The 20,463-nt window shown below is 27.2% G+C and overlaps 1 protein-coding gene across 10 annotated transcripts in view; it reads left to right on the plus strand.

Moving 5' to 3' along the window:
* Positions 1 to 20,463, plus strand: part of LOC113548641 — a 54,380-nt gene that overhangs the window by 24,623 nt on the left and 9,294 nt on the right. For 5 of the 10 annotated variants that reach the window (XM_026949616.1, XM_026949618.1, XM_026949621.1 and 2 more), the window contains 15 exons: positions 2,336 to 2,404; positions 2,703 to 4,766; positions 5,460 to 5,561; positions 10,425 to 10,627; positions 10,693 to 10,777; positions 10,869 to 10,949; positions 12,309 to 12,422; positions 12,882 to 13,018; positions 13,421 to 13,493; positions 13,667 to 13,705; positions 14,245 to 14,374; positions 14,441 to 14,579; positions 14,644 to 14,708; positions 14,785 to 14,957; positions 15,904 to 18,966. In XM_026949616.1, the coding sequence (XP_026805417.1) occupies positions 2,336 to 2,404; positions 2,703 to 4,766; positions 5,460 to 5,561; positions 10,425 to 10,627; positions 10,693 to 10,777; positions 10,869 to 10,949; positions 12,309 to 12,422; positions 12,882 to 13,018; positions 13,421 to 13,493; positions 13,667 to 13,705; positions 14,245 to 14,374; positions 14,441 to 14,579; positions 14,644 to 14,708; positions 14,785 to 14,957; positions 15,904 to 18,966 (6,537 nt within the window). Of the gene's footprint in view, positions 1 to 113; positions 312 to 2,335; positions 2,405 to 2,702; positions 4,767 to 5,459; positions 5,562 to 10,424; positions 10,628 to 10,692; positions 10,778 to 10,868; positions 10,950 to 12,308; positions 12,423 to 12,881; positions 13,019 to 13,420; positions 13,494 to 13,666; positions 13,706 to 14,244; positions 14,375 to 14,440; positions 14,580 to 14,643; positions 14,709 to 14,784; positions 14,958 to 15,903; positions 18,967 to 20,463 lie in introns of those variants that run through there. The other 5 variants (XM_026949623.1, XM_026949617.1, XM_026949622.1 and 2 more) reach the window with 5 other exon arrangements.

Raw genomic sequence — 20,463 nt, forward strand, 5'->3', positions numbered from 1 at the left:
AACAAGTCTTTTAGTGTATTATCGACGGTTCAGTCGACCGTAACTGCACCCCACCGAAGTACTATTTCTCAAGCACTATCGTATGCCTTCAGATAATCTTTACCGATGAAAGTGAACAGTTTACATTAGTGTCTTGTGTTCTTTGATAATATACGTTAACATGCGATTCACATTTAGATATTGGTGTATTGATCATTTTTATTTTTTATGTCCTGTCAATTTAAATAATACTACAATACCTGAGTACAAAAGTACAAAATCGAGATTAAAAGACAAATACCATAGACCTAATAAGCTAAAAGCGAAAATAGGTAAGAAATAGATTTTAAATGTAACTAAATAAAAAAAATTACCATAAGCCTTCAATATTAACCTCAAAATCTTTTCAAATTGTTTTTAAACTTATTATATAGAAGTATTTTACATATTGGTCGAAATAAACACAGCAATTCATATCTAACGTTAATAGTTGCATACATTTTTAAATTTAAATACTATTTATTTTGTTTAAATCAAATATTTAAACTTTTTTACAACAGATTTATTATAAGGCTCTTACACTGAATGTTCATTAAAAAAATATAATATATTATCTTCTATAGTTGAATATTTTTGTCTTGTAAACCCGTAAATTGAAGTTTATATAAAAATAATAAATTAAAAAAAAGTAATGTTTTAAAATCTTATTAATAATATGGTTATAAATTATAATTAATACTAATTTATAACAATCTATATAATGATTATTATTAACTTTTTTAAACGATCGAATAAAAAAACAAAAAAGGTATATTAGGCGCTTAATGGTTTTTAGTTTTTATAGTGAAATAGTGGACTACTGTAATATGTATAAATTATTATATTTATTTTTAAATAAAATAAATAACATTTATGAAATAATATTAAATTTAAAAGTTACGAGGTAAATTTTAATTTGAAAATAAATGTAAATAAGAGTAAATAAATAGTTTCTGAAGAAATTAAAAATCACTTTTTGATAATATTTGTTTTACCCAAATGATAAATAGTATTTTTGCTACAAAAATTTAAAGTATGTGTTTGTAGTATTAATATAGGATGTATACTTTGTATATTGTATTATATTATATTTTTTAGTAGAATATATTATAATATAGAATATAGGCTCTTTAAGTTCATACGCCTATATCTTGTAAATTATAAAAATGTCATTAATTGCTGATTAGTTTATACTACAGAACCTTCATCAAATCATATTTAAATTTAATTTGTACTTTTAATTAAAGAATTCATAATATTGTTTATTCGTGAGCTTGATTATACAAAAATAGGCTTTGCACGTCACTCCACCCACAGGAACTACACCCATCCTGTCCATAATTGGACGATTAGTCTCAATAGTAAATAATATACAAGTTCTAAATATAAAATAGGTAAGCAAATGTGTAATGTAATTCGTTTTTATTTAAATTTAAACTATCTATTTTTGCATTATTAAACTGAAAATAAAAAAAGCTATTTGTTTTTAATTTTTTCTAAGACATTTTTTTGTTGTGTTTATAAAGTAAACAATAAAATTATGTACGATGTTATATATTTGTAACTTAATCATAAAACGAAATAAGTGTCAGTCGACCATTGAATGATTAAGAGTACTGATAACAAACTTTACCTTATCTCATACCTAACCTTAATATTTAGTACCTAAATCATTTTAAAATTTGTTTTATACAAATTAAACATGAGACCATATAATAGTCATATTATAGTTAGATCTTGTACATGGTTATAATCACTATATTTCTCTTACTTATAAAACTTTTAGAATATTTTATGGTTTAACTGTTAAACTTTAACTAACATTACATTGTATTAATAGTATACAGCTGTAATAATAGGATATTTGATCCAATAAAATATATATACGCATTAGGTATACATATATTAACCACCCCATATGCACAGTTCCGTTGACCTGTGTCTATTCGTCTGTCATCCTTTTCATTGTGCACATGTGTTACCAACAAAAACACGCGTACATAAATTAATGACTATTGTACGTGTGTGAGTTGTAAATAATGAATCCGTGTGTGTTAACCCATCTCCGGTTTTTGATGCTATATGTTACTTCCTCTATTCGGCGGGTGTGCCCCATCCAATCTGTGCTCACGCAGCGAATCTACCACAGTCAGTCGATGATGCTGAACACTGTTGAACAAACATACCTCACTAACCGTTAAATAAAGTTCTATATTGTTTGTTAGATGTATTACGAATATTTTTTAAAATTTTGTTGCGTTCATCTACACTGATATAGCTATCTATATAAATAAATTCTGGACTATTATTATTGCAGAAACTAAAGCAGGTGCAGATAAAAGTGTAAGACCAAAATCGACGGAAACAGAAACGCCGAATAAAAAAAGTGAGTAAAAAAATTTTTATAAAATGTTATTTAATAATATATTATAATTATATACTAACACAATACCTAATAGAATTGAATGCAAGTAACTTCAATAGTGGGAGTGTATTTTTAATTTTATTCAAATGTACCTAGTTAAATATTTTTAAAACGACACTATTAACATAATTTTATTTTTTATTTTATAACATAGTTATATAGTAAATAGTTCATAACTTTTAAGCATCAAACATAAAATTAATCTCGTAGCACAACATAAGTGTAAAAAAAAAGATAGAATATATAATATTGCCTATAGGTAAAAGAATACGAAAGCGTAGAAGGAAAAAGAAACGCGCAGATTCTCCCGAAAAATTAAACGGTCAACATCCAAAGACTTTACCAAATAAAATAATTGAACAGGCTCAAGAGATAACACAAATAACAGAAAATCCAAAAATACAAATAATACCGGAAAATTCAGATTCTCGATTTGATGAATTAGAATGGATCAAACATAATGAAGCGCTCTTAATAGCTGATTTAAAAACACGTCAACAAGCTGGATTACCAATTCAAGTAGTAGTCAGAGTTGAAAAAATCACACCTTCGGTACCAGAATATTGTCAAATTATTCCAGACTTTTGCCACTTAGATGTTATTAAAGAGGAAACAAGTGCAAGTGATGATGATCCAAAAAAGGAAACTTGGGAAAGCTCTGAAAAAATTAGAAACGAGAATAATTTCAAGAAATTACCCGAAGACCAGGGTTCAGATGTCGACGAAAAATATAATAATGAGTTAGAAAATATTTCAGAAGTGAATGAAAATAAAACTAACGCTTCAGAATGTCAGCTTGAAAGACTAGAATCTCCGTCTTTAGTCAGAGAATCGGAGATTCTCAGGTTTGCAGATATTGTTACTACTGAAAACGAATATGTAATTGATTTAGAAACACTTGAACCGTTAAAAAACACATTAACTTTACATAATTTAGAAAATAATGAACGTATTGACAGGGGAATATGTAGTTTTTTAAATAAAAATAATTTAACTAATGAAAAACATAAAGACGATTATACGTTAAAAGATGTAAATGTTAACAAAAGTCCAATACAACACGAAAAAATAATAAATAATTATAGTATAGTTGTAAATGGTAATAATGGTGGAAAAAATCAATTCATTACTAATACATTACTCGATACAGAATCATGTGAAGATACGACTATATACTTTCAAAAAAACTGTATTGAAGTTGATTGTAAAGATCAAAAAATGAATAATTTGGATGTTTTAAATACAAAAAGTCAACATATTAATTATTCTGATTCACCTAAACTTTCAAGTCAACTAAGGATGAAAAAAGATAATAAATTTCCAAAAAATGTTTTTAATAATCATCAAGAGAACATGGAACACGAAGTAGAGTCTTCAGATGATAGTACAATAAAACAATGTAAAGCATACGACCATAAACACAAACTACGCAGACAAAATAAAGTTTCCATTCACGATAAATTAAAACAAATAGCTAGATTACTTCAGGACGATACGGATGATTACGAAGAAATACAATCATCAGAAACAACTTCTAGATGTGTTTCAATAGCTTCCGATGCTGACGTTGACACTGATTGGGTAAGTTTCACTCTGTCTGATGGCGAATCATCAAAGTCGTTGTGCTTATCGCCTAGTCAATCGAAATCGTGTCACGTTCCGTCCTCTTTTTCCAAAACGTCTGAAATTATTGACCTGCACAAAAAATTTCTTAATAGAACAAGAAGTCCAAATTTATCACCACGTCAAGATTTAACACCCATAGTAGATATATTAAGTTATAACAAATCTCAATCACAATCGCCTTCGAAGTCGTATAGTTCCGAAGTTTTTGACGAAGCGTGTCGAATGTGCGGTACTAGTGACGAACCATTGTCTGATGCTGAATGTCTAGTGTCTTTGCGCAAGTATCGAGAAACTCGATCTAGATTATTGGATGTAATCCAAAAAGAGCAACAACTTAATCGATCAGTCATCGATCGACCGTCACCAATGCCTACGTTTATGGACACGCTGTCGTTTCCCGACAACCACACGAGGGAGCTCATGTACGCAGAGTACATGGAAAAAGTGAAAGAAAGAGAAAATCGACTTCAAAATAAAGTTATTAGAATAACAAAGGCCAGTAGACCGTTGTCATCAGGTACTCTGCAATCATTTAATGATATTGATGCAGAGTTTGTAACCAAAGCTCGTGAGAGGTTGGATAAGTTAGGTGTCGAGGCGGATGTGCATATAGAAGTGAAGGATGAATATTATCCAAAGCACTTGGTGGACATTGTACCGGAAGAAGAAGTTTGCATCGAAGAAGTGCACATGAATGGTGAGTCAAGTGGATTGAGAGTGTGTGTACGTTTTTGTTTTATTTTGTTTTACTAACACGGTTTTTGCAGTGTGGCCAAGTCTAATTACGTTACTTCGATACGAATCAGCAGAAGAAATTTCTAAAATAAGCTGCAAATGTCCATCGTTCTGAACGTCTTACAGTGATTTTTGTTTTCATAGACGTATAGTAAAGTTGTCAGTTGTGTATGCCGATACAATTTGTTCAAGACATGTATACACTATACATGCGTACGAACACCCCACACGCATACACTTTTACACACACACACACACACACACACACACACACGCGCGCGCGCGCGCGCGCGCACGCACTCACTCACTAACAAACTTTGTGGCACTATTTTTATAAATGGTATACGACACGTTGGACGACTGGACAGACCAAATTCTGATTCTATAATTAAAACAGAGTAGAAAGAGGTGAGACGAAACCTTACACGATTTTTCTGCATACGGTGGAATAGCAAAATAAACTTTTAAACGTGTGAAATATAGTTTTAAACTTTAAAGTATAATAAAAGTGATTAAATAATATGGTTAGTTTATACAGTAAATTTAAACGTCACAAATTAATATTATATGTAGGTACTTTTATTGTATTAAAGCAATTTAATAACGATAGGTATATAATATTATTTTGTTTAAAACTTGGTTTTTTTAAATTTAGTCAGAATAAATAACAAAACATCTAAACGAAGGATATCTGATTGTTCACTTCTAGAGGAAATAGATCAAGTTTTTGGTGGATTTTTGACTAGAAAAAATATAGGTTGGTTGATATACGTATAATATGCTTACATGCATGCACAATGTTTTGCATTAAGTCTGTGCGCATGTACTCGTAGCGTTTTGTGATTAGTCCAAATAAACATTAGATAATGTTAATTCACTAAAATAATAAATTGGTTACTTGATTATTCGAAGTAATAAATATATTTTAAATTAATTTTCATAAAATATATCAATTTTACAAAATGTATAATTTTACAAAACTATTAATAATCTATAAAAAAGAAACCATTTTATATAGTATGTACTATTTAGTATGAGTATTTAATGTAAAATAGATTATATTTTACAGACTAAATTTTCTAAATATTGATTGTATTTTATGATAAAAAAAAAATGTGACAAGTACCTATAACCTATATATTATTATTAACAATTATGACAAGAAACTGAAATATAATAATAGGTAATATCGTTAGTTGAAATTGTAAATATTCTACAAAAAAAATAATTATGATCATGTAATCAAAATATAAAATACAGTGCAAAATCATCCAGTAAACAAAAATATTCTAATCAGTAGAGTTTAAAAAATGAAGTATTAATAATACAATTTAAATTATTAAAATATTATTGAAGAACAATATTATAATTATACCTGTACATATTTATACCAAAATTTTATGGTTAATATTAACTAATATATAATCATTATAACTAACTATAATTAATATAAATGTATAATAGCAATACTAATACTGAAATAATTTCTAAATAGGTACTTACTTATTTTATGACTACATAAATTACTATATGTATTTGTAAATTATATTTTAATTTACTTACTATTCTAAAAAATATGTAAAACATATTCACACTTACTTATAAATTTAATCTGTTATAATAAAATCTCTTAAGGTTTAAAAAACTTAGTTATAAATGATATTGATTTTCCTTAATGCTTATCATTATGGTACTATATACTTTAATTTTAATTAAGTATTTGTTTTCTATAATTGAGTAATTATTAATGATAGCATAACAATATTATAGTGAGTATATACATTAAAAACATAGGTAGATAAATATGATGAATTATGTTTAATGTTGAAATGGTTGTATGGTTGTTTAAGTCGTATATTATAGAGAATCGAGTATAGACTACACGAAAGTACTAACTATATATTACCTATTTTAACCCCCGATTTTTAAAAGAATAATTTTAATAGAATTCAATTACATTAGTTTGCCCAAAAATAATCGTATTCATACGGTGTATAAATATTATGTAAAAAAGCGAAAAACAAAATTTTACATTAAGCCTCCGGTAAATCTAATAATAAAACAGGTGCCGCCTGAAAGTCGGCCACCGTTGAGTTTCAAAGATCATTAGCCAATATTTTTTTTTTTATTATTTTTATTTATACAGTATATTTTTATGTTCATTTTTACTCCCACCCGACAATACTCTAACAGATTTCCCGCGGTATTTAAAAAAAAAGCAGTATCGCGCACACTATTCAAACCGACGCCGAATCGCGCGCGTGGCAAAAACGTTCGTCGCATACCGTTAAGTTTCGTTTCCGGTGTTTTTTGCACTCAAATATCTACTGTGTTTTAAAATAATTTTTAGTTATTTTATATGAATTAATGATTATATGATGCGAAATAAAAGCAAAATAAGTCCACAATTTAGAGCTGACACTAAAAAAGCAGGTATGCTATTTCATTGATTCAGTTTATTATCGAAAAGAAAAAACAAAAATATTAAATTAATACGTACTTAATCAATATCACGATTTTAATTTGAATTAAAACTTTAATTTCTAACCTAAAATATTGTGATTAAAATAATCAATATATTATGAATAGGTTTATATTATAGGTTCAACCTATACTATTAATACTATGATTGTATGATATTTTAAAATAAGTGTACCGCAATGTGTTATAAAAAATTATCAAACAAATTCATTAAAATATATAAAATTACGAAATTTATCTAATAACAAATAAGTACGTTAGGTTTCTATTCCTAAATATCGTTGGGAATAATGATTGTTTCTATTAATAATTTTAACGAGTAGATATAATAATTGTTAAAATAATCGTTTTAATATTTTATAGTTGGTTATTTTTTTAATACAGACAAATAATAACTTAGGTACTAAATTTAAATATTATAACCAGTCATTGATTTAGTTATTTAATTGGTTTTTTTAATATAATGCATCAAAAACTAGTACGTAGGTTATTTGTTAGTAAGTAACATATTACCTAAATTTACAGTAGTGTAAATTTTCCATAAAATTACATATTTGGAAAAATGAACCTTTATAGAGTTTTAAATTATTTAGAATTGTCTAAGTCACATATTATCAATGTACATAAATCATCTATTCTTTTTACATAATATATTTTATATTTTAGAACATAAACCATAATATAAATTGTAGGTAGAATAAAACATGAAAATATTTATAATATGGTGTAAGTCAATTTGCCTAGACTGTTTGCCGTTTTACTTATCTATAAAAATAAATGTATTTGTAATTAATATCATAATATATAATATTATATCATTAAAACATAATGATTGTTATGGTATTAATATATTTTAAATACAAATATAATTTATATTTATCGTTAAAATAAAACAAATAACATGTTTTATTTTTTATGTACAAATTACATTAAAATTATTTTTCTATATTTTTAATTGGAATTTTATTAAGATATTATTCTATTTATGAAAAAAATAAACTGTTGAGTTATGTTAACTTTCGATGGGATAGAACCCAATTTTAATGGAATTTAGAAAATCATTAATGTAATAAATTGCTTTTTGATGAAATTTTTGTACCTAAACATAATATTATTTCAACATTTATTGATATTTTATAATATTGATTGAAATATTAAATAATATTAAGGTTTAAATAATTATTGAAAATGATTACCTATTATTATAGTAATTTTTTCATTCAAAACCATTTAATATGATTTCTACTCTCTATAAATATAATTCAAACATAATTGCTTTTCGTTAGTTAAAATATTAATGTAAACATATTATATTTCTGTAGTAGCTATTTTTATAGGCGATTAAGAACTGCATTTTTGAAGATTCAATTTGTCACACATAATTACATAATTCTAAATACATTTCATATTAGTTATTTCCTCTGTTTTAAAATTGTATAAGAATAAATTACATAAAATATGTATTAAACCATTGAAAAAATGTATTATGGTTGCTAAAATCCAACCAGTGCCAGGAAATCAAACTATCAATAATAAATTTCGTTACTTCAACTTCCGTTTATATATAAATTGATTTTTTTTTTCAAAGGCCAAACGACATTACCAAATTATTTTTGACCCCATTACAAAGTAAACATATAAAAAATATCTCATGTGATAATAATTAATATTATTTCATTATTACACAGGCTCGTCTTATAAGTAGATATATTTGTTTTTAATATAATATACTTCACCATCTGGCACAGACGAGTTTGACCATTTGCCAATATGTGTTTCTTTTTTCAGTCTTTAATCTGTCCATTCGTCTGAGTGTGAATCATTTTTTTCGCCTCGTGTGCTTTTTGGCTCTAGATTGCAGTATTATGTGCAACGTGCACCTATGTGCGGCGTGGGTGTTTATATATATAAATGTTATCAGGCTACCAATACATATTATAATATCGTGTGATATATACATCTATTGGCTATTGTATACTATCAATAACTGTTACGCTTCACTGTTACAGTTATGATTTTCTAAACGTTAACTTTGTAATTCACTCTATTAAGTTTGTGATATATCACTAATGCGTAATATATTAAAACTTTTGATGTATTAATAAAATTATGAAAATAATTTTAATTTTAATTATAAATAGATATACTGAAAATGTCATAAGTAAATGGCTTATTTTTTTCGAAACTATATACTATTTTTGTGAATAAACCATTTATACCACAAAAACATAATAATATTACTAATACAAGCATTATTATTATGATTTTTGCTCAAGGCTTATATTGTATTTATATATGAGAAAACATTTTAAAATGTATACGTATATTCGTATATAATACTTACTTAATTACTAAATTACCTAACGTTTGACTCGTTTGTGTATATTATGTGTATTTAATATTGTAGTTTATTTGATATTATTGAAGTGGTATTTTCGTTAATTTAATTGCTAACGCGTGTAATGTGAAGTAAACTATATTTAGCATTTGAGTTTATTGTATGCATTTATATTAAAAAAAAAAGTCAATGTATTAAATAATATTGCGTTAATTAAATAATTAGTTAAGTTATACTTAGATATATATTTATATATTACCTTATTTACTGTGAATAATAACTGTTATTGATCCTGAAAATTACATTTAATCATATATTTATACCTACAACTTGCGATTAATATATTATTGTACAACTAATAATGAATTATGATTGAAATCATATACATTTCATACTATTCATATCATGCTAACTTATAAAATTTGTCAATGTACAAATATTTAAAAAACAACATTATTTTAGAACACAAATAATAATTAAAACACACCTGTGGGCTGTTAACCAATCATTCAAGTTCGGCGTATATGAAAAAACATATGTTTTAATGTTAATACCTACATCGAGTGTAACTTTATAGTCAAGCAATTTAGTATTATGTATAATGCCTTAAATGTTAAATGTTTGTACACGGTTGAATAGTCTTATTTAACAAGAAAAAGTCCATCATTGACTAGTTATATTATAACGTTATACAAAACTAAAGCATGTGTGTTGTGTGTGACTTGTTAGAATTAATTTCATTGTTGGTGTTAGCCCTAAGACCTCATCGAATCGATAATAAAAATGATTGTATTTGTTCAGGTGTCTGGTCGCCAGAACTAAAGCATAGATCATTGGACTTAGAAAATATCTCAAGAAAAGTAGAAAAAAACCAGCCACAGACCGAACTACCTCCAATATGGACACCCAACTCCAGCCCGACACCTGAAAGAAAATCTTACAAACCAGTCAGGTTCGAATCACCAACGTTATCTCGAAAAATAATCAATGAAGATATTAAAAAAGTACTAATCTAATTACCTTATTAATTAACAAAGATAAGCGTTAAAAAAACATTAACGTATTACAGATACCTCCAAAACCACCAGTTGATTTACCTGTATTGAGCTCTCCACTACCACCTCCTCCTCCTCCATTACCGTCGAAAATACAAGGTAAGAAACATAAAATATTTGAATATTTTGAGTATTTTATACATTATTGTTTTGCACTTGGCACTTAACTTAATCACAATTTTGGTGGAAGGCGATGAAAATGTTCATAGCACGGACAGGAGACTTCCAAGAGTTCAAAGCCCTACTGTTACGCTCCTTCAGAAAGCAAGAGGTATAACATATAAAACCTATATTAAATCAATGTTTTAATAATAATACTTATGAGTTATAACGATAACACAAACAAATGTTTGTGATTAAATTGTTTTCCAAATATCTTTCATTGTTACACATATTATTACTGTTAGTAGTGTTCAACTTTTTAATATTGTTTAAGTTAAAATTAGATATATAAAATATTGAATACGTAAAAATCAGATTAAAATATAATATTTTATTATCATTTTGATAATCAACAGACGATAGTAAATATTTAAAAATAGGCTGTGTGTTGTTTTAGAATGTTCTTTGCAGTATATATTACGTCATATATATCATATTGTTTGTTTTAATTCTTTTTTGTATGTTAGTATGTTAATATGCTAGGATATGACTAGTAAGTAGGTACTTAATGGCTAATATCTATATAGGATTTCATATTTCATAGTATGTACATACGTAGATGCTGCTACGTGTAATTATACTGCATCATTAGTTATTGATCACTTAAATTATAAATTTCAATTGCATTTTCAAAATAGCACTGGAGCACAAAATTTTGGATAAAATGCATACTTTTTCTAAACAGTTAAGTAAATTTAATTTCTTATTGGCTACTACCTAAACTTATTATTTTAATTCTATTCTTCATTTATTTTTATTTAATAATTCAATAAACACCTAAAATGTAGTGCAATACAATTTAAGAAAATTCCCACACTAAATTGGTTACGATTACAATTCATCTTCAGTTATTGATGGTTTATTGAATTCAATGCATGAAAATAATTTTTCCAAACGGAAAATATTGAAAACAGTTTTTAAAATATTATATTAAAATACAAACTTACATATTACGGTTTTACTTATTAAAATCATCAATGATCAAAATAATAATTATCGTTAAAATATTATTTTTATTGGTCAATTAAACATTACATTTTACATTTAAAAAGCTTACAGTGTACTTATATTATAAATTTAACTATAATATTAATTATATAATATATATAAATTATAGATCATAATATTTTACGATAGACTTAACTATGAATATTAATCAATGTTATGTAAAAATATTTTTATTTATGAATCTATGATAACAAGTACTTATTTAACTATATATTCTTTTTCATTTTATATTTCACCACACTTGTGCATATATAACTTTTAATGAATAATTATTAATTTATGTTCAATAATTTTCTATTTGATTATATAATCACACAAATAATTTAATAATTTTTATGATATAAGAAGCAAATTTGTATAATTAGTTTAATCTTTTTACATCATCATAGGCGTGAACATCGAGAAATTATATTTATATCAAGAGATGTATGATAATAATTATTGATATTTGTATTTACAGAAGGACAGTTACCGAAAGGCTCTGCATACCTCAACTCAGAAGAATATAGTATGGACAAAGAAAATAAAACAAGAGGCTCTACTGTCAAACGTAATGTTGAAACTCAAGAAATAAGTAAGTACATATAAAAAAAAAAAAATTCACAATAAATTATTACAATATTTTTTTACATTTTATTTATAGTTTAATATATTAATTAATATACATTTTGGGAGAGGTAGAAATTAGTGGGTTTAATACTATATAAAGATTTCGGAAACTTAAAAATTTGACGTTTTAACACTCAAAATGAACGATAATGCTACACATCATGCACGTGTTAGTGGCTCGAATGACATTGTAACTCTGGATAATTCAAAACGTTTATCATTCGTATGAACACGTGATTAAGTTATTAAAATAAGACTCGTTTATCGTATGAGTGTCGAAAAGTGCACTATACCTACTTAAATATGCAACACGTATGTTCATTTTATTCTAAAGTTTTATAAATGTTCATTACCTTGATTCGTAAAAACACAAGTTCTATATTGTTATTCGACTTTATAATTGATTTTTTTGATATATGTTTAGAATATGCTTCAAGGCGTGAGTATGATAGTCTGCAGTCGGACGAGAAAAAGCAAAAAAAAATGGTGGAAATCAGCCCAAAAAAGTACGAAGGTATCGGTCCGACAACTAAAGAAGGAGTTCCAATTGTATTAAGATCGGTGTGTTAAATATTAAATTTTGTTTACAATGTAAAGTCATTAGTTTCTGACTTAATAAAAGTTCTTTAGTTCGGGAGTTTACATCTAGTCTATCTGAAAACTAAATCTGAATTCAATACAAATTATTACTTCGTAATGTCTATTTTTAAATTATAAAAGTTACCCAATAATAATTTATTTAGAATTAAAAGTTAAGTTAAGTGGTTTTTTTACCACTAAATAAAACGTTATGTTGATAAAAAATATTTTTTTATATATTTTCTATTTTAGAATAGAAACAAATTAAGATCATATTTAATTTTATGTTCAAACATTTTATATTTATTTTATCCTAGATCCTTAAATTGTTATTTAATTATAACGTTAATATTTAATTAATAGTTTTATTATTATATTTTTTAGGAAATTAAAGAGCCAAATCAACCAAAATGGTACAAGCAGATGTATGAGTCTTTACATAAGTTTCAATCTGATGGCAAGTATTTTATATTGAAACCATAAATTTAGTTTTTTAGTTTATATAATACATTATGTAAAATTTAATTTTTTAAATTCATTAAATTATTATTTATTATTATAGTTTAAAAAAAATACACATTTTATTTAATAGTAGAATATTCTTATAACTGTAATTTGACAATATTACAGATGAAGGGGTAACAGTACGATACAAAACATTATCGCGAGGTGATAAATCTATACAACTACAGTTTTTTATTCAGTAGATGTCTATATTGAAAAATGCTTAGCTTGACTTATGATTAACAACAATATCAGTTTTTAAAATCAATTATTTTTGCTTCAATTTTCTATTTTGCATTTGTTTATTTAAGGTTTTCTAGTATAACTATTAAAACCGTATCTACAATGTTAAAATACTATTTTGTTTAACTACTATAACTTACTTTGATTTAAAATCGATACTTAAACTAATATTAATTAAATATTTAGTGTAAGTATACTAAAACTAACATGACATATTAATAGACTATCAAGGTTGTTGCATTTTATTGTAAAAGTTCGTGCATCATTAACCATGTCGTATAGCATTTATTATTTATTTTAAAAATATATAGGTAAAAGCCAATAGGTGTGTATACACTATTTGTTGTAACTTTCTTCGTATACTTACTCGTATTAATTATATTATAATTCTAGATATTGCAATACTATACATTTATAATTTTATTATTAAAAAATAAAGATCTTATTTTTTTTTTTTTTAGGACCTAAAATTAGAAAAGGTGATGGGTATTCATCAGAACCAGAAAAAGGGTATGAATCAGATTTCGGTGAAAATAGATCGTTTCAAAATTTAGATGACGAATACACGAGAAATGTTTCCATGAGAAGATCGTAAGCATAAATTTCTGTGATAATTACAATTGTATATTTTTATTGTAAATATGTTTACAATTTAAGAGTATCTCCTGTAAAATGTGGTCAAGACAGATACAAGAATCAACCAAGACCAATCGAAAACTATGAACCAGGACATTCTTCGATAGCCGAGAAAGAAACAAGACAGTGGTGGGATGAGGTTATGAATACTTTTGACGGGGTGAGCCAAAGCTTTTTTGTTTGGCATTAAAATACAAATGTAAATATTTTCTCTTAATTACCAGGATTCTAAACATAAAATCCCTCCTACTCAAAATCGGACGTCGTCAAAAAAATCGAATCTGGCTCAGTGAGTAAACTAATATAATCAAATAAATATAGTTTATAATAGATTGATACATTTTAATTAGTGGTTATGTTTTTAGAGCTTTAAAAGAATCTGGATATGATAGCGATTCCACATTAATATTTAAAAGGCAAGAAAATCAATCTCAATGCCTTTCACCTACCGAACAAAAAAGTGCATATAAAGTAATTCAAAATGGGGGAGAAGTACCATTTCAGGGCTTACGAAAAACTTTTCCTGAACGACCAAAAGGTTGGATTATTATATCATTATAAAAAAATAAAATAAGTTTAATTTATTCTATATAAATCACCAATGCGCACATTAATACAGTATTAACTAACTACGCAATTATTTATCAACATGACGACATTTCATTTGAAAAAAGCATAGATTCAATGATATATATATAAAATATAAATATAAATTTTAGTACTATATTTGGCCATAAGTTAAAATTTGTATTTAAATCCTAAAATTATTGATTCTGTTATTATTTTAGAATATTTTTATTGGAAAATATTTATATATATGTATATCATATATTCATGTTACGTAAAAAATACATCGAAAAATGAAAATATTCTAAAAGTTATCATCATTATTATTATTTTATTCTTGAATTCTGGACACGTTAATTACAATAGGTAGTACTTCATAATAAATAATAATACGTCGGTACTAAGTTTTTACTACTTAAATATGAGATAATTAAAATAATATCCTAAAAAACTTAATGCACAATAATTAACTAATTGATAGCATACTAATGTAAAAAAAAATGAATATCAAAAAAAAATAATTGTTACTCTTCAAATTAAAAATATAAATATTAAAATTATACTACGAGTGGTGATGTTATGCACTTTTTAAAATAATATAATAAATACATTCACACTTATGGTATTAACTATTTATAAAAAATTTCTTTAATTAAAATAAAGAAATTCACCAACCACTTAAATTAATAAGTAATGATCATAACAAATATAATTTTTGGTTGCACTAAATAATGATGCACGGTCTACTTTTTGGGAAATTCTGTGAAAATTAATGGAAGCACTGAAATATTTTGATAAGTGCAATGCAATATTTAATAACGGGCTGACAAAATAGCAATTATCTACCAGATTGGCTTGTACTGCACAAACATGAAGCATCTGGATAATATTTTTAAAATATCAAATTTGATCTGTAGATTTGGAGTTGGAGTATTTGCCAATCACGTCTCATTTAACTAAAATCCAAATAATGAAATTTGATAATGAAGTAATTCATCACCCTTGGAAGAAAGTCACTTGTTACCCAGTTTTTTCAAACTTTAAAAGAACAGCTAAATCATCAGCAAGTTCTACTGGATCACCTCCTACTCCTCCTCGGCGAGAGTCATCTCGTAAAAACTCTAGACTTGAGCGATGGACTAAAGGCGTTGATATAGAATCAAATGTCGAATTAAAAGTTCGTAAATCAAAACCTGAAACAGAGAAAAGATCAAAAAGCTCAAGTTTAAAAAGTTCTACAAAAATGTACACTAATGACCTAAAAAAAGAAAAAGAGAAATTCCCTAAAGTTACAGTTGCTGTATCAACAAAAGGAAAAGTGCTTCCAAGGTCTAGTACTTCGTCAACAAATTCTTCAGAATCATCTTTATCTAAAAAAACAAAATCATTATCAACTCCAGCTAAAAGCATCCCTGTTTCTAAGACAGCTCAGAAAACAATTTCAAAAGAAAAGGTACTAAAAAGTAATTTAGTAAAAACAAATAGCGGAAAACGACAAACAAAAAAAATTGAAATTGTCAAAACCTCGGTGAAATCGAGTTTAAAAAGCGAAAAAGATATGAAAAATAATGAAAAACAAAATCAGTTTGGAGAAGAATTTTTTCAACAATTACTTTTGACTGATGAAAAGAAGAAACAAATTCCTAAAATAAGTCCAATCAAGGATAAAGAAAAATCTAATGTATGTCGTAAAAGTAGCAAAATAGACATATATTTATCAAGCAAAAAGCCTGTGTCTGAATCTAAATTTAAATCTTTTGATAAATATCAATCTTCTGGTGTAACAGAATGGGATCAGTTTGGAGATGAAAGTGTTGATTTTTTAAAAGGCAGAAGTGCCAGTGAACCACCGTCGCGGTCTCCATCTTCTCGTCGTATCAGAAGTTTCCAAGCACCAGTAAAATTGATTGAAAGTGTAACTGGTATCCGCCGATGTCAACGGTCTAAAAGTGCTGAAGAACCTATGGAGAGAGTTAAAAATGCTGCAGTCGATTATGAATATCAAACCTATGTAAGAGAGTTAAGACACTCGAGTAAGAAATCCGAACGCTTTAAAGAATTACATAATTTTTATTGTAGTTTGGAAAGATTGGGAGAATTAGAAAAAACTGCAGAAAATGCGAGTAATAAAGTTAGAACACGTGGAGATCTGGTGGATTATGATAAGTGGAAGACCGTTCGGGTTAAGGAAAGAGCTGAAAATGAAATAAAATCACTGCATGCAAAACTTGAAGATGTTCAGAAGTCAAAAGATGTGTTATACAAGACAAAAGATCCCGAAGAAATACGTTGGAAAGGGAATTTAGATCGTGGCTTGAGAAATAAAGAAACTTCAGTGGTTGATTTAAAACGAAAATTTCATGCTATAGGGATTGATACTTATTGTAAACCAGAAGTTAACGTTTACAGACCATTATGGAGAGGAACTTCAGTTCAAGATGTAGCTGCTTCATTAAAACACATTACATCATCAAAAAGAGGTCGTCCTGTATCAGAAGAGAGGGAAAACAATTATACACACATACCCAGAAGATCAAGTTCTAGAAGTCCTTCTAATATTGGTTGCCGAATATGGAGCAGTCTTTCTATGGAACAATTGAATCGACTCAAGACACAACTTAATGAAGTATATAGTACAATATCTGACATGAAAGGAGAAAGGATACCAAGAACTATACAGAGAACTAAATTAAAAGATGATTACGAAATTGAAGTAAATGGCAGGGTAAAGAAATCTGAAATCAGTTCATCATTGTATGTAAGATCGAGTTCAATGGGGCCCTCTAGGAAAAAAGATAAAGGAGAAGTACTAAGAAAAGCTGATTCAATTGGATCAGTGTGTTTAAGTGAAAATGAAAAAAAAAAAATTTCAAAAAATATTAGTAATGAAGTGTTAGAAAAAAAACAAAAAAAACATTCAGGTAATGTAGTAATACCCAAAGAAACTCTAGGAGCTATTGCAGCAGTAAAATGTAAGGAAAATATTCCAGAAAGTGTTTCACCGAGAACATGTTACTCCATAGATGTATCTGAAGAAGAATATATTACAAAGAATTATGAAAAAAACTATTTATTAGTTTTGGCTGATAATGAAGACAAGAAAAAAATGATTTCTGATTGGGCAAATGGCACAAATGTTAGTGAATCCAGCTCATCTGCTTCTACAGTTATACACCTTGGTGCAAAGAAAACAAATTTACATTCATCTCAAAGTTTTTCATCTATGAAATGCATTTTCGGAGAAAGAGATTGTATGCGAAAAGTATTATCTCCATCGCCAGATCGCTGCTCCGAGTATTCAAAATTCATAAAAAATGGATTTGTTAGAAAGCTTTGTAGAAAATTTGAAAGCTTCGATGATCTTCGATTTTTACATACTCCAATGGAATCAAATACTTTAAAAAGATACAAGAGTGACCCAGAACTCAACAGGAATATTATTAGATATCATGAATACGGCGATGTGCAAAATCTGAAAACAAAATACGAACGGTGCAAAAGTCCAGTGCCCAAATATCCATTGAGGCCAGATAATAGACTTATGCCCCGTATAAATGTTATTAGTAAACTGGCTAGTCTTCAAGACAAGTTAACTAAAGGTGAAGTAGAAAGAATAAGGATCATGTTTGAAAACAGAAATAGAGCATTTATGTTGGGTCAATTTTATACTTCTACTCCTGACTTGAGAGAAGCAAGGAAAATGATACCATTTTTAGACTGCGATTGGATGGCACATAAATATCCAGAACCAGAACCTTTTACTAAACCAAAAATAAGGCCTAAATCTGCATCACCAGTCAGATACAACAAAAAACATCATCATCCTTCTATTCTGAAACAATCAAAACACGATGGATTTTTAAGTCAACCATATAATCCGGAAGCTCATAAGCCCAAGTATAGGTGGACACCATCTTGGAATGGTATATGGACCCAGCTGCCAACATTACCACCAAAACCATCAATTGTTAAATTTAAAGGTGCAAATTTTTATAAAACTATCCACAATAACCTTAAAAATGCACATACATTTTAATATTTTATAATAAGAGCGTAAATCTGGTTATTTTTTATTGAAAACAAAACTAAGTCCAAATAATTAACTATAGATAACCTTTAAATGAAGAATATAGGTATACTGTATAGTATATATTTTATAAGTATTATTTTACGCGTTTCTAAGTATAAACTAGAAATAATTAAGTATTTCACGACTTTATTATTTCATCTTTAAAATGTTAATTATAATTGTATATTATTATAGTTGGTTAAAATTTACTGATAAAAAATAGTGTTCATATAGTATAATAATAGAATAGATGTTGATTATTTTATAAAATACAAAGACCACCCAACGGCTTATACAATAATAGGTATAATATAATATACATCGTATATATCTCTTCTAAATAACCGCTCTTCAATAAATTAAATTCAGAATATCGACTGTATATATTAACTAATATAATGTTATTATCGTGAAGTTAAATGATATTTAAATAATTATAATGACCATCCGTATTTAATTTGACCGACAGTTTCATTTCATGCAACCAAATTAATAAGCCAACTCTCGAAGAAATTGAAAGTAGTATTGAAAAGTACCTACGCTCCATTTCGCGGCATTTCAAAAAAAACAAACCACTAACGTACACGAATTAACCTTGGCAAGGTTCAAGGCTACTATAATAAAATCCAGATAGGATTCAAAACACCCAAATTCCTGTACCTATATATTATTGTATACCACGGGTGAGTGAATACATTATTGTCACATTCTTCCACGTTATTGACCCCGATCATAATATACTAACTACAAACGGCAACTACCAGACGAGAGCGCTGCGTTCGCCTGTAGCTCGGTCTGTTCCATTTCGATTGTTTTGCCGCTGAACATGTGGTAGTGTATATTCGGCTTCGGATGGTGCTGTTTGTTCGGTCATGGGTTGAGTTGGGTCAATGCGCGTTTAAACTTATCGTCGCCACCCTCCGTACGATAATCTCGTAATAAATTCGAGTTTTGGGTGTTATGGCTGGCGATGATATGAAAAAACCGCTCTTGTTGCCAGCTAGAACAGTCAGTTTAAGGAGGATTGTTGTCAACGGTGACTGTAAGTACTAATTTAGTACCTATCTACTATTAGCAATAAAGCTAATTTACAGATGAATAAAAATGTAAATGAGCTAAAAGTTCTTACACGAATACAAGAGGACAGAGTTTAAATGGTTTTGGAGGTCAATTTATAATTTATGGCCTAGCTTAATGACGAAGACAGTGCAATTACTGGTATATTTGTTGTAAATATAATATCGGTTATTATAACGTATGTTTTTTCATTCAAATAATTTGTTCATATTATGTAGGTTTTTAAGACTAATTAAACATATTGTATTATTTAAAATACACATTTTTTCTACGAATAACTTTATAACTGAAATATCCATAATTTTTCAAATGCGTGATGTAATGATATCGT

Source organism: Rhopalosiphum maidis, chromosome 4 (genome assembly GCF_003676215.2).
Source record: "Rhopalosiphum maidis isolate BTI-1 chromosome 4, ASM367621v3, whole genome shotgun sequence".
NCBI lineage: Eukaryota > Metazoa > Arthropoda > Insecta > Hemiptera > Aphididae > Rhopalosiphum > Rhopalosiphum maidis.